General features: G+C 42.1%; 1 protein-coding gene across 2 annotated transcripts in view; it reads right to left on the reverse strand.

Annotated features, from left to right (window-relative positions):
• Positions 1–1,645: 1,645 nt before the first annotated feature.
• Positions 1,646–13,376, reverse strand: part of cacnb2a (calcium channel, voltage-dependent, beta 2a) — a 58,155-nt gene continuing 46,424 nt past the window's right edge. For both annotated transcript variants that reach the window (XM_070853431.1, XM_070853432.1), the window contains 11 exons: positions 12,604–12,726; positions 12,348–12,484; positions 12,187–12,263; positions 11,721–11,854; positions 9,451–9,531; positions 9,303–9,361; positions 7,878–7,987; positions 6,146–6,297; positions 5,105–5,200; positions 4,416–4,598; positions 1,646–2,915 (listed from right to left, as the gene is read on the reverse strand). In XM_070853431.1, the coding sequence (XP_070709532.1) occupies positions 2,166–2,915; positions 4,416–4,598; positions 5,105–5,200; positions 6,146–6,297; positions 7,878–7,987; positions 9,303–9,361; positions 9,451–9,531; positions 11,721–11,854; positions 12,187–12,263; positions 12,348–12,484; positions 12,604–12,726 (1,902 nt within the window). In that variant the 3' untranslated portion in view covers positions 1,646–2,165. The remainder of the gene's footprint in view (positions 2,916–4,415; positions 4,599–5,104; positions 5,201–6,145; positions 6,298–7,877; positions 7,988–9,302; positions 9,362–9,450; positions 9,532–11,720; positions 11,855–12,186; positions 12,264–12,347; positions 12,485–12,603; positions 12,727–13,376) is intronic.

The raw sequence follows: 13,376 nt of genomic DNA on the forward strand, positions 1-13,376 counted from the left end.
AAATGGCTGCTCTTTTCACTGCCGCACTGAAGCTTTTTTTCCTGTTTAACATAAAAATCCTCAGATCAAATCAGCTGCATCCCTGGGACTGCCTGTTTGTCTATTTTGGAGATGTGTGTGTGTGCGTATGAAAGCAGTTTCCCATTTTAGATGCATCCCCTCAGTATTGTCATTCATGTCGATGTTGTCATGACGACTGAGGAGGCAGGTCGGTGAGTCTACCTCAGTTTTTCAGCAGAGTTTTAGATGACTATTTTTAGACGCTGCTTCCCTCCTCTGTCTGGGTCTTCTGACAAAGCACACATCAAATACTGCTCCCCTGTTGTCAGTCCTTTGTTGCCAACTTTATTCTTTATATTTATGCGTTATGTACATACACATGTACACTGTTAGAAAATCTGTAATGCTACCAATGTAGCATAGAAATGGAGTAGTTTTTTTTTAATTACAATTGTCAGGCAAAAACAAAAAGTGAAGGGATCAGGGTTGATGTTTTTGTAAACAGACAGGCTCAATTCAGATTTTCAATATCATGAATAAATATGATATATGTGAAAATATGAGTTGATCCAACTTTTGTACGTTGTCGAGCATACAGGGCAGGTGGAGTCTCTTGAACCATCAAACACCATCACTTTGTATTAAATAGATCCTAGTCAGGTTACCAAATAAATGGCAAAAGACAGAAAACAAATTGTTTGAGTTGGTTTTAGCAAATGCATCTTTTCATTTTTAGTGAGAACCATACTGAGGAAGATCTAACATGAACATTCTTTATACTATGAAGTGGGAGTTAAACAACATTCGTTAGAAAAGGGGTCAGACTTAATAAAAGATGAACCTTGGTGGAGTTTTGATAGTAGACCTACAGTAAGTTGCAATGTCATATCAAATCGCTTTCACTTGAAACCAACGTGAATCAGTAAAAGTGCAGAATAAAGGGTGTATCAATGTTATAAAATGTTTCTGGACCCATACAAAGAGAACAGTACTGCATGTAAAGAGAGGAAGATATTGTAGAAGTCGTTTGTCTTGTAAGGCAAGACTAAGGTGCACCTCGCAGGAGGCATAAACATGTTAGAACCAAATGTCTAAAACCATGGACGCAGATTTAAAAAAAAAAAAGGAACTAAGCAATAAATGATGAACGTAAGATTAAGGGAGTCTGACGCTTTGGGGAATATGTTTACTAGCTTTCCTGCAGAGAGTTAGATGAGAAGATCAATACCACTGTTTGTTAAATGAGTGGTATTGATCTTCTCATCCAGAGTTTATCAGGTACAGTGGCCTAAAACTAAAGCAGCCTGTGTTATAAATCCTCCTTCTGTGAAGGGTTTAATGTGTTGGTTGGAACAGTTTTAAAATGTTGACTCAACTTAATGATCATTTTGGAGAATGTAGTTTGTGGTGCTGTCGAACTGGAGAGTTTGTCTGTTATTCTGACTACCCTAATTTACATAAACAGGAGGTGGACAGAATGATAGAAACCTGACATCAAACGCACCACAAACTACGGCCTCCAACATGATCATGAAAGTTCTGCAAAACTGAAATTCTAACCTCGATGAAGGCAGGATGTACACACAAGACTGCATTAGTTTTAGCACAGGGCGTACCTAACAAACTGGCAGCTCAGTGTAACTCAGCCAGAAAGTGAAGAAGCGCATTTCCCAATTTGCCAAACTGTCCTTTTCAACAAAAGACCTCTGCAAATACAGCATCAAACTAACTTGGTTAGTCAACCGTTGCAGTCAACCCTAGCAGTAGTCTGAAGGAACAAATTATTCAAGTGGTAGCAAGCAAAAGAAATTCATAATAATAATAATAAAAATGCTAATCACAGAAAGCACAGCTCAGTACAGAAAAAAATTCTGCTTTTGTCTCATGCTTTATCAAACACAGGTTTAAAATATGCATATTTAAGAATATTCATGCATATCCACACATAAACAACGTCTATGCATAGATACACACATACATATATTTATATATTTATATTTGTATCTATGTAATCAAAATCCTGCCATTGAAAAAGATGCAACAGCATTTACAAAGGAAGTGTACATAAATAGGATGCTGTGGTTTCAGGGTATAGCAGCACAATGGGAGAACAGAATGGTCTTTAAGAGGAGAGTCCAGGTGAGCTTCGGGAGGGATTTGGTCTGTCACTGGTGGATGTACGAGTCTCTGGCCCATTCCCCTGCGTCACCCCTCTTTTTGGGAGCCACCTCCCCCTCTCGGTCCCTGTCTCTGTCCCGGTCGTAGTAGTGATGGTGGTGGTCTCGTGCCGGCCGGTGGTGGTGAGAGCGCTGCTTGTTGCGTTCGTTATGGTCCTGTTCGCGCTCCTTTGAGCGGTGGTGTCCCGTGCTGTGGCCGGCCTCGTCCGCCCCACCGCGGTGATGGTGGTGGTGGTGATGGTGGTTGTGGTCCCGGTGGGGCAGTGGCTCATATCGCTGTTGCTGCTGGGGGTGCCCCTCCCCTTGATCCTCATCCTCCTCATCCTCCTCCTCCTCCTCCTCTTCCTGGTGGAGGAGCTGAGTGCGCGGCTCGATGTAAGCAGAGTCCTTGCTCTCTCGGCTCTCTCGACTCTCTCTGCTCTCGGGGGTCTCCGAGTCCAAAGTCTCCTGCCGGGAGAGGCCCCGGGCTCGACTGGTGTGGTGGTGGTGGTGATGGTGGTTGTGGTGCTCAGTCCTGGTGGAAGACGACCGGTGGTGGATGTGCTGGGCTCTCCTGGAGGACTCTGTCCTCAGAGGCCTCTCCTCCTCATTGGCCTCCCCCTCTGCCTCTGCATCGGCATCAGCCTGGTCCTGACTCTGATGGTGGTGGTGGTGGTGGTGATGATGGTGCTGGTGATCCTCTCTGGAGCCTTTTCTCTCCACTAACGCTTTATCTCCTTTCTGCTCTGCACTGCTGCCCTGAGGTCAGTAACACATGTGAGTCAGTAGGGTGACAGAAAGCAAGTAAATGCACCGCAAACACACACACAAACACATGCTGGTTAATATTCACTTCACTCTTATTGCTGCTGGTGCATATTGTATATATGCACTCACGTCTGAGCTTGTACGTGAACACACACACTGCTTGAATATTCATCAACCAGCCTCTGAAAGTTGATGAATCGTCGAGCTGTTTGTATTTTCAGTCTCCAGGACCAAGGCGGGTTCCTCATGGGTCTCTGGTGCCTGAAGTCTCAAAACCTTTATCTGAGGACCCCTCCTCACTCACCACACTAGCCATCACGTCAGGCTCACTCCTCATCATCCTCATCCTCATCAGGATTTTCCTCATTTTCAGTCTTACATTCACCATTGTGATGGCAGTGGATAGAGAGAGGGTAGAGGTAACGGATTACACAGTATTTACACATTCATTTTGTGACATTAGCAGAAAAGACCAACAGTTATGTGTTTGTTACTGTAAGGTGTCACCATTAAATCACTCCGTTAAAAAGGCATGACACACTTTAAAAAAAAGACAGTAAGAAATCTAAATTAATTGCATTTGAAATCATGGTATTCACTGGACTCATGGTGTCTTCTCACTTCTAGTCTACTTCTGTATCTTCTCTCAGAGTCCAGTTATTGGCATTAACAGATAAAGTTTATGATATGTTGAAATCAGCCTGAATATTATTCATGTCCAAACACTACACAGTTACAACAGAAAGTCAACAGATTGTTTAATGTAAAAATCTGTTCTTCTTGTTGATACTGATGAGAATAATACTGCGCACCTTTGTTAACATAAATATTAAATATCATATCCTTTTTTTTGAGAAATACCATTCAAATTATATATTAGGTCTCTCGTACAGCAACTTGTGGGCTCGCAATAACTGAAATCACAGGAGGTGCAATTTTTTTGAAAAAAGGTCAAATCCGTCACAACATTATAAATGAAGCATGGTGGTTCTGTAAATCCTTTTCACCACACATATGGGAACTTGTTTGTTTGGTAGAGACGCCAGCAGAAACCACATCATCATCAGTTTTCTTCAGTGAGAATGAAATGCAAACATTATCATTCCCACTAAAATGATGACTCACATTGCAATCGCAATATCTGCTGGAATAATTGAAATATGGGTTTTTTGATTTTCGTCCAGCCCTGATGATTGATCCTACTTATTGCTCATTATGTGGAAACTGAATAAGACCAACAAAGCATCTCAGCTGAAGTGAAATTATTGAAGTGTGTCTAATGAACAGTTAAATACGCCGGGAATACATGTGGACGCTCGACTCCTTTCAGATATCATAAGAGGTTCTGATTTCTGGGATGAATCCCAAATTTCATTGACTGCAGTTTTTCTTCTTCTCTCCCTTTCTGGCCCTCTAATATCTCCTCTGTCACTTCCTGTGATCTGCACCGCTTTGCTACAGGTAACTCCACCCTCTCTGTGGCACTTGTACCTGCACGCCGGAGACCGGGGCAGGGCTGGAGGGCAGGGTGGCTGTGGGCAGCTTCGTTAGCACGGGGTTGGGGGGGTTGCAGCTGGTGGGGTGAGTGCTTTTCCAGTAGGCCTCCAGGTAATCGGCCATATGCTCGCATGCATCCTCCAGCTGGTTCTCGTCTAGGATGATGTCAAACATCTCCTGAGGAAGGAGGGAGGGGAGCAGACGGAGTTAAAGAAAATGGAGAGGTCAAGTAACAAGGCAGCGCTGTAGCAGAATTTCACAATAAAAAAGACAACAAATATCTTAATCTAAATGTTTCTACAAAGAAATCATACTTATCTTTTTAACGTATACAAAATGCCAGAGTTATATTAGCAAACCCCAATTCTGAGAAAATCTTAAACTGTAATTCCCTAAAGATATGGACAGCTATTTGAATTAAATTAAGCATGCTCTTTCACAAGCCTGGGGTGCTTGCTTCATTTTCTAAAATAATAACTAAGCAGATTACAGAAGAGCAGAAATAGAACTGGCTCGAATTATACAGCTTTCACAAAAGAAAAAAAAAGAAAAATCTGACTTCAGATATGCATGAAACCACGACCTCGAGCCAAAGCCATATCTAAAAGGACAAAACTCCAGGTTATTTTAAACACTGGAGTCAAGTCGGTGATAATTGGGTCTGGACCACTGTGGAGACTTACAGGAGGGCACTGAGCCAGCTTGTCGGCGGCCACCATCTGGACATTGAGGTGTTTGGCCTGAGACTTGCCTCTGGACTTGATGAGCCTCTGCAGCACCTGAAGGCAAATAAGGACAGAAGCCAACAAGGTCACGGTTGTTTTATTCGACAAACTAAATTCAGGCTTTGTGCACACAGTGTTGGAAAGTTACACAGTTACTCAAGTGGTGTGCTTAAGTAGAATTATGAGGTTGATGTGCTTTTTTTCCAAGTATTTTTAAGATTTTAAAATGTGATCATCTGGTAAAACACAATTTATTGTTGAACATTAAACCAGTGGGTCCCAATCGTTCTGGCTTGTGACGTCTTACCAAAAACTGGTGTGTTTCTGATGTCTATGAGGTGTTAGTGGTTCCACCGAAGAGAGATTTCCCGTCTAATCTTTTCATGTGGTTTCATTCAATAACCACTTAAAAACCTGGCGCCTACATTACCCACAATGCAACTCAGCCACTGACAGTTCAGGTAGGTAGTGGCTGATTGTAAAAGAAGTATGTTTACATAGTTGTATTGGTATTTTTACTACAGAGTACTTCTTCCACCACTGTTTATACTGCTCTAAGTATAAAGACTGTGATTAGCCCTTTAAGTTGAGCTGTATGTGATGCAGCTGCAGGTTGTAATTGAGATGACAGGTGTTAGAGAGCGTTTGATTTATCCCACTGCGAGTATGATTCACACTGATGCCACTTTGATTTAAAGCTTGTATCTCACGCCTCCTTGGCTATGCTTTCTCTCATTTTCTATATTACCCAAATGCCTGTGGGTTTTTTTTAACTGATCACTGAATCATGAGCCTTTTTTAAACTCATGCTGAAGGTCGAAGTGATCCATCCCCTTACACTTTTGCAGCCTTACTTTTTTGTATTTAAAATCACAGCCAGGAAAGGAGCTCATTTATATAAAAACAATATGAGGAGACATTTGTATTTGTTTCTCTCTTTTCCTTTAATCTCACACTGACTGGCTCCATCACTGGATGAAATCTGTTCCCTCTACTCACCTTGGGGGAGGTAATCTTGACGTAGACAATGATGGGGGCGAGGGAAGTCTTCCCCAGCTGTGACGGGTGGTTGATGGTGTCGGCGTCCAGGACCACCAACTGTAACGTCCGGGCCAGTTCAAAAATCCGCTCAATCTCACTCTGGACTTCAGCTGAAGAGGAAAGGGAGAGTGGGAGTCAGTGCAGGGTCTCTACTTTTTATTCCAGCCTAGTAAGAATAAGGCTTAAATGAACAAACTAAATTAGGCTTTTAATTTAATTAACTTTTATCATTTATTGTCTTTCAGACAAAATTCTGTTGTCCAAATTAAAGGAATAGTTTAACATTTTGGGATACTTCAGGGGTTACTAACCTGTCTGTTTGATATGCAATGATTTTATTGTGTAACTAATGTTTTAAAAAGAGCTATATAAATAAATATTTACTGACTGGATGTGGTTTGAGTACTGGCTGCATTGCTTCACTAATTTTATGAGCTTGGCTCATTTCTTTCTGCTTCATAGAGACTTAAAATGTTCAAAACAGATCACAATTTTAAGGACCGGCCTTTAGGACTAACAGCTCTGAGAGAAACAGCGAGCCATGTTCTGTTACCTCTAACAAATACAGACTGTTACATCACACAGCCCCCACTCCAGCAGATGACGACGTGACTGCGAAAACTATCCTACAAATATCACAGCAGGGCACGATTCCCAATCTGAGAGGAATCATGGCCAAGCTTCATGACTTCCAGTCACGACAAAGTCTGAAGTAAACTGATAACATGAACAGATTCCAACCTAACAGCTCATTTAGACTTCGACTGAGTCACAAATTCTCATTTTCCAGCTCAAATATGCCAGAGAGGTCAGATAATTTCACTTGTTTCCAGTGCAGTTTTTTTCCTGTAACCATTTATTGCAACTTGAAGCAAGGAAGGCCGCACTAGGGTCAAGCAAATGTCCCTTTTGACTCAGGAAAATTAGTTTAGAAAGTTCATTTACTTAAGGAGCAAATGTACAAATCTTGCTCTTTTGGCAGATTTGGGGGGAAAAGTGACGATTTAAGGCTCCATAGAGCACAAAATGGCTTGTTAAGATGCATTTTTGCAAGATAAAGTGCCAGTCAAATGACTAAGTGGACTCCAAGTGGCACTCACTCAAAATAAAACGCTTTGGGTAAAATATGGAGAGAAATCTTTAGCTCTAAATGTGTCTCAGCCCCAGAGCATCTTTCCAAAGGCAGCGGAGGTAGAGGAGCTGTTGCCTGTTTTTCTGGGACAGTAAGACGCAGATGAAAGAAACTGAGGTCACGTCATGAAGTTGTAGTGTGGTGGCTCTGTGTAATCATAAATAATTGAAATACAATACACTTTTTGCTTCCAGCGTACGCTTTTTCACTCTTCTGCAGCTGCTGGCTGATGCTTATGCTGATACAAAGCAAAGACTAGCCTTGTCACCTCAGTTTAACTCAGGAATCTGTTTCATTCTAATCACATCTAAACCCCAATCAACCCCAGTCGAATCAGAGCCCCTCTTGAACTTGTTATCATGCATTTAAGCTCTATCTTTCATTCCTAACAAAAGAAAACTAGCCAAGGCCACTCCGGGCCGTCGGGAGTTATCATTACCATTGTCAAGAGTCTCTAATCGTTTCCTTCCTTTTCCACATAAGCTCGTCTCCTTGAAAACATTATGAATCAAAACACCAGATGTTCCCTAGGCACAGTCATTTCTAGCTCAGCCGTACCCAGGTTTGAACGCGTGTTGGAGCGTTCGATGATGGCGTGCTTGCTGGGATTGTTCAGGACTGAGCGTTTGGCAAGAGAGATGTCCGCCGTGACGCGAGTGATTGATATTCTGAAACGAGGAAAGAAAAATACTTGATTAGCAAGATACTGGACTTGATTTAAGATAGGAAGACAAACATTTGCTGCTTTGTACCAAGACCAGAAATAAAGGAGAAACATACAGCTGCAAAAACTCAGAGTCAAAGAGAAGTGATAGAGAGCAGAGGCTGAGAGAGAAAACAAGCATGATGTAGGTGCAGATTTGTTAAAAATCAAGTAAACACGTGATAAAAGGTGATCCCTGGTCTGTGGACATGGATAGGTTGGAGTTAGCGTCATTTGATTGTTCATGATTTGGATGTTATATTTATTCAAAAGTAGTTAAAACACTAACAGAGTTCTTAAACTTAAACTCTAAACCTCCATGACGTCTCAAGTAATTTTTGGATATTGCCTGAGGTCTGATGAAAAATATTAAGTTAAATGTACAGATTTTAAATGAGAACATGTAGGTTACTCAGAAACCAGAAAACATGGCATTCATCCCCTTTATGATGGAGAGTAGCCATTTGAACACTGTAGTTTATGAAATATGCAGACTTGGACTGAAACCCATGGCTGCAAATTACCCTAATAAATCTACTGCTCTTTATACAATAGACTGGCAGGGTTTAATCTGATAGCGTGAATGTTCCTACGGTAAGATATTGTGGCTAGCACGAATTCTCCATTTTGGAGAGCAGGAAGAGAAGAAAAATTATGTTTTACACGCAACACCGGGCTTAAAATATACAACACCCAAACACCAGTAACGACTCTGACAGACAAGTAAAATGAGGTTTATGACCAAGGATCTGTCTCCCTGGTGCATGCTGGGAGGCTCCCTGACACAGTGACATCTTATACAGTGAGCATGTGGCTTTTATTTCAAAATAAGAGTGCACTCTAACACATCAGTTCTCTAACTAAATTAACTGGCTGAGTATTAAAAAGATCATTTTAGCTTGATGTTGTGTTGCCAGCATTGGCTAAACCATGTTTGAAGAGCAGGGCTCAAAAGGGATTAAGAGAATTTACTGGTGGTCTGAGTGGATCTCGGTGTTGTGCAACTTCATGGCCTCTCTGCTTCGGATGGGTGGATGGACTCAACATTGAGTAAGGAGAATCCTGCTCTGCTCTAGGGCCCATTATGGCCTATTAAGGACATGTAGAGGGCCTATTTAAAGCAGCTGCACACATCTCCAGGCCAAACAAACTTGTTACACACTCCCTTGGCTAACCTCAGGGGACAGATAAATACCAGCCTATAGAGTTGGAGAGAGAGGAGGAATGAGGAAGGAAGCTGGATGAGAGCTTGTGTTTTAAAAAGGTCACAGAGAACTTACCTTCCCTCGAATCTGTGTTTCAAAAAGTCAAACAGCGCTTTTTGCATCATGTCTGTCACCTGTTGACCGAAAAAAAAAGGCTGTTATTAAGACAAAGCAGGAAATAAAAAGATTTTACTCATGATTTCTCAGAAGTGTTATGTCGTACCTCGTAGCCCTTCAGTGACGGTCCAACCAGAACCACGGGCCGCATGGAAGGCACAACGTCGTACGGAGGAATGTGTTCCGTCTTCAACGGGAGAAGAAGAAAAACAGTTGCACACATTTATGGGGACAAAGTAAACACTCACCATCACAAATCACTTGAGGGGTTGGAGCAACAACGAGCTGGACAATTTAAAAAGCACTGGAACATTGTGAACCATGAAATGGGATGTCTCAGCTGGCCCGACAAAACACAAACCGGCTTTGATTTATGATAAATTTGGCAGTTTGCTATGCGAATTTCAACATCATCAGGTTGTTGGCATTTAAAGCAGGTTATGATAAACTACAATATTTTATGATGGATTACAATCTGTGCATAAATCCTCTCATTTCGTGGTTCTGATGTCAGTGGTTAAAAAGGGAAAGCATGTAAGGAGAGGTTAGTCGAACGGGGAGGAAAGGCTGCAGTAGATCAACAGAAAGTAGAACTGAAAAATGAAAAAATTCAGACGCAGGTAGAAACACTCGCTCACTGCTGTTGGGACAGAAGTGGGAGCTCAGTTCGTGTGAAATCAACTCAGCAGGCTGATTTTGACGAGACGACTGAAACATTTAGTCAATTAATTAATTAATTAATTAATCAGTCGATCAGAAGAGTAAGAGCGTACTGAGCAGAGTAGTCTGATTGGTGCTGGTGCTTTTAAGCTGATCAGGATGTGACTGATACACATTAAACAGAAGTAATATAAGAAATAATAATTTTTTCCCCATTATATTTATTAAGTCATGGCAAGCTGTTGGCTCAGCTTTCTGCGCCACAGAAATCCTTTACATGTGACCTTGCATAAATTGTTTTAATTAGAGTAAAAGGGCACCAGTATGAAATCAGTTGAGGTAGTAGAATAACAGGAGAGGAAAAAGCTGGACCGGTGCATCCCTTCACAGAATATCAATCAGAAACAATTATGCTAATCAGTTAACCATTTAAACAAGACATTTATTTGTTCCAGCTTCTCAAATGTAAACGGTTGCTTGTTTTCTTTGTCTATGTGATAGTTAATCGAATGCATTTGGATTTTCGATCGGCTAAAAAGACGTCCTGTGTCTGTGTGTGTGTGACACTCGAACGTGAGGAGTTAATGACACGTTCGTAGGAGCGTTACTTTGTGACATCACAACTAGTCTGGAAGCCAATCACGGTTCAATATGGGGCGAGGCAGCGAGCGCCATGCCACTGTGAGGCTGTTTGAAGGATATGTGGATACACTGGATTTAAGTACTTTCTCTTTCTTTCGTTTTTTTTTTAAAGCAATAACGGAGCACAATCTAAGTTGAAGCTCTGCTGGAGAGCAGACTACTTCTACAGACTGTTGATTATCATATCCACCACATGTACACTCTGTCTCCCTTTATTTGTCCAAATACTCAAGCTGCTCTTCCAGTTTGGGTTATATTTATGATGAGTGTCTCCGTAGACTTCACGTTGCAGCTTCTGTTCCTCTTTTTTCCACTTCGTAACATTTTCTTCCTAACGTTTGCTGTCGTCATCGGCTCTCCCTCTGGACATTATGAGAACTGATGCACGCCACTGCTGACTAACACCAGAGTATTAATGGACAAGTTCAACTCAGTGGACATATGATGATTGCACTATTAATGTATTAGCATTTTACAAAATTAAAGTTCTTTTTTTTTGCATATTCTAAATATATTTGGATAGTGTAAAAATATTCATTTGAATGTTGGGAGGTTTTCATAGTCTCAGCCCTATACTAATATTTGTAGCTTCAAAATAATGAATCAGACGCTGATCTTGTTTAGCTCATTAAAGAGACGTTCACACTGAGCTCTCACTCAGTCAGGACCACACGTTCACTCACAAGCACAGCAACACTCACAAGCACAACACAGAGGACTGCAGGAGCAGTGAGTAGGGTGAGAGGTCAGTAACGAGCCGAGTCTCTGCAGAGGACTCGTATTGAGGGTTCAGTTCAGACCACATAGGTCGTCCCCACACCCTGCTGAGCTGGTGCACTGCACGCCACGACTTACCGACTTCTGCTTCTGCTTAGCTGTGGTGAGACGGAAGAGGAGAAAGAGAGAGGTTAAGAAGAGGCATGCATGCTAACAGACAGGTGCACGCCGTGGGACGAAGACGGTGGCGTAGACAAACAGGGCGGGAGCCGAGTGAGGCCGAGCAGCCAAAGGCATTTAGTCTGAGCCGTGCGGACGGACAGAGAAGAGCAGAAGGTTGGGTAGTCCAGAGTTTACCTTCTTAAAGAAGGGCATTCGTTTCTCTTTTGCTAGGGGTGACATGACAGTGTTTGGACTGGCTTTAGGGGAGCGCAGGTTGACTGGAAGCTCATTGTCCTCGGGGTCTAAGTCTGTGGCGTCTATGTCAATGGCTACACACACAGACAGACGAGAGCACCATCACACAGAGGTGAACACAGGAAGTCACAGGAAGGTAACGGTTCGCATTGACAGTAGCACAGAGTGTATGCTACTGCACAGAGATACAAATGAAACATGTACAAGTACAATTATGGCCATTAAAACATATAACTGACAGGAAAATGTTGACTTAATTACAGCTAGAAATTCAAAATATGAAAAATCTACACAGCACGTCCTACCTTCAACTTCAGTTGTTAAAGGTTCATTTAAAACACTTGAGAATCTATTAAGCTGGAGTCTATAAAGCTGGAGTTTTATAGCTGCCTATCGAGCTACTCACCAGACGAAGGAGGAGTAGATTTCCGTGAGTTGGGAACCACTTCACCTAAACTAGAGGATGAGTTTGCACCCAATTTACTGAAATGAGAAAAAGTATTTGACATGTGAGATCAACGACACAGACTCTTAACAAGTCTGTGGTGCAGGATGAGGGGTTTTTACCTGGAGTGGAACTTGCCCTGTTTGGCTCTCTGCTCCTGGAGGATACGAGTGTTTTCAAGCTTCACTGGACTGGGGATGAAACCGATTTCACAGCCTTCCTTCACCAGGCGTCCTATCCACCAGTCGTTGTTGAATTTCTACACGGAATAATTGCAGACAGCTATCTTGAGCATCCTCCATCTTCTCCTGATCATCATCCTCATTTCCCATCACTGTCTTATGAGCATCACCTGTCATCGGAAAGTTAGCCACTCACCTCTTTGACATGGAGGAAGTCTTTAGCCTCAAAGGAGATGGCCATGCCTGGCACGGGGACATCATCATCGTGACACGGGCTGTAGTTGACATTTGTGCGAACAGCAAACGCAACTGGTTTGGTCTGACGGGAGGAACAAAGGAGGAAGATAAACAAAAATAATTTCAATAACTGGAAAAAAAACAGACTCATAACCTCAGAATACCCACATAAGGGAGAAGATTTATTCCTTAAGATGTTTCAATTTTGATTTCTTTGAGCACTTTGATTCTTGTGTTTGCACGAGGTGTAAAAATAACCCTGGGTGAGGGTTACAAGCAGGCTCTGACTCATCCAGACTTAGTTAAGTTACGTCTCCATGGACAATTTGGCCGCTGCACTCTCTCCGCTACAGGCTAAAACACTTTGCAATTCAGAGTGATGCAACATGTTAGTGTCTGTGGCAATCACCTCGTCGACACCAACAGTAAAACAGGACTCTTGTCTTGTGCTTACTAATGAGTAGCACAAACAGCACTCCTGCAAATGGTTCATAAATCAATCCCACAATCTTTACAATGGCTGAATCAATACTGGCCTTCCTATCGGTTCACAGCTGACCTTCCTCTTTGGGACAAACAGTCCATTGAGATAATACACACACAGCTAATGAAATGTTTCCTGTACTCCTGCAGGCTGTGATATAACCACCTAACCACATACGAAAGCAACTTTCTTTCTTTCCAGAGACAAGTGTTTTTGCACAAAGCAAACGCAAATCTCTTCTGCCCATA

Source organism: Pempheris klunzingeri, chromosome 21 (genome assembly GCF_042242105.1).
Source record: "Pempheris klunzingeri isolate RE-2024b chromosome 21, fPemKlu1.hap1, whole genome shotgun sequence".
Classification (NCBI taxonomy): Eukaryota; Metazoa; Chordata; class Actinopteri; order Acropomatiformes; family Pempheridae; genus Pempheris; species Pempheris klunzingeri.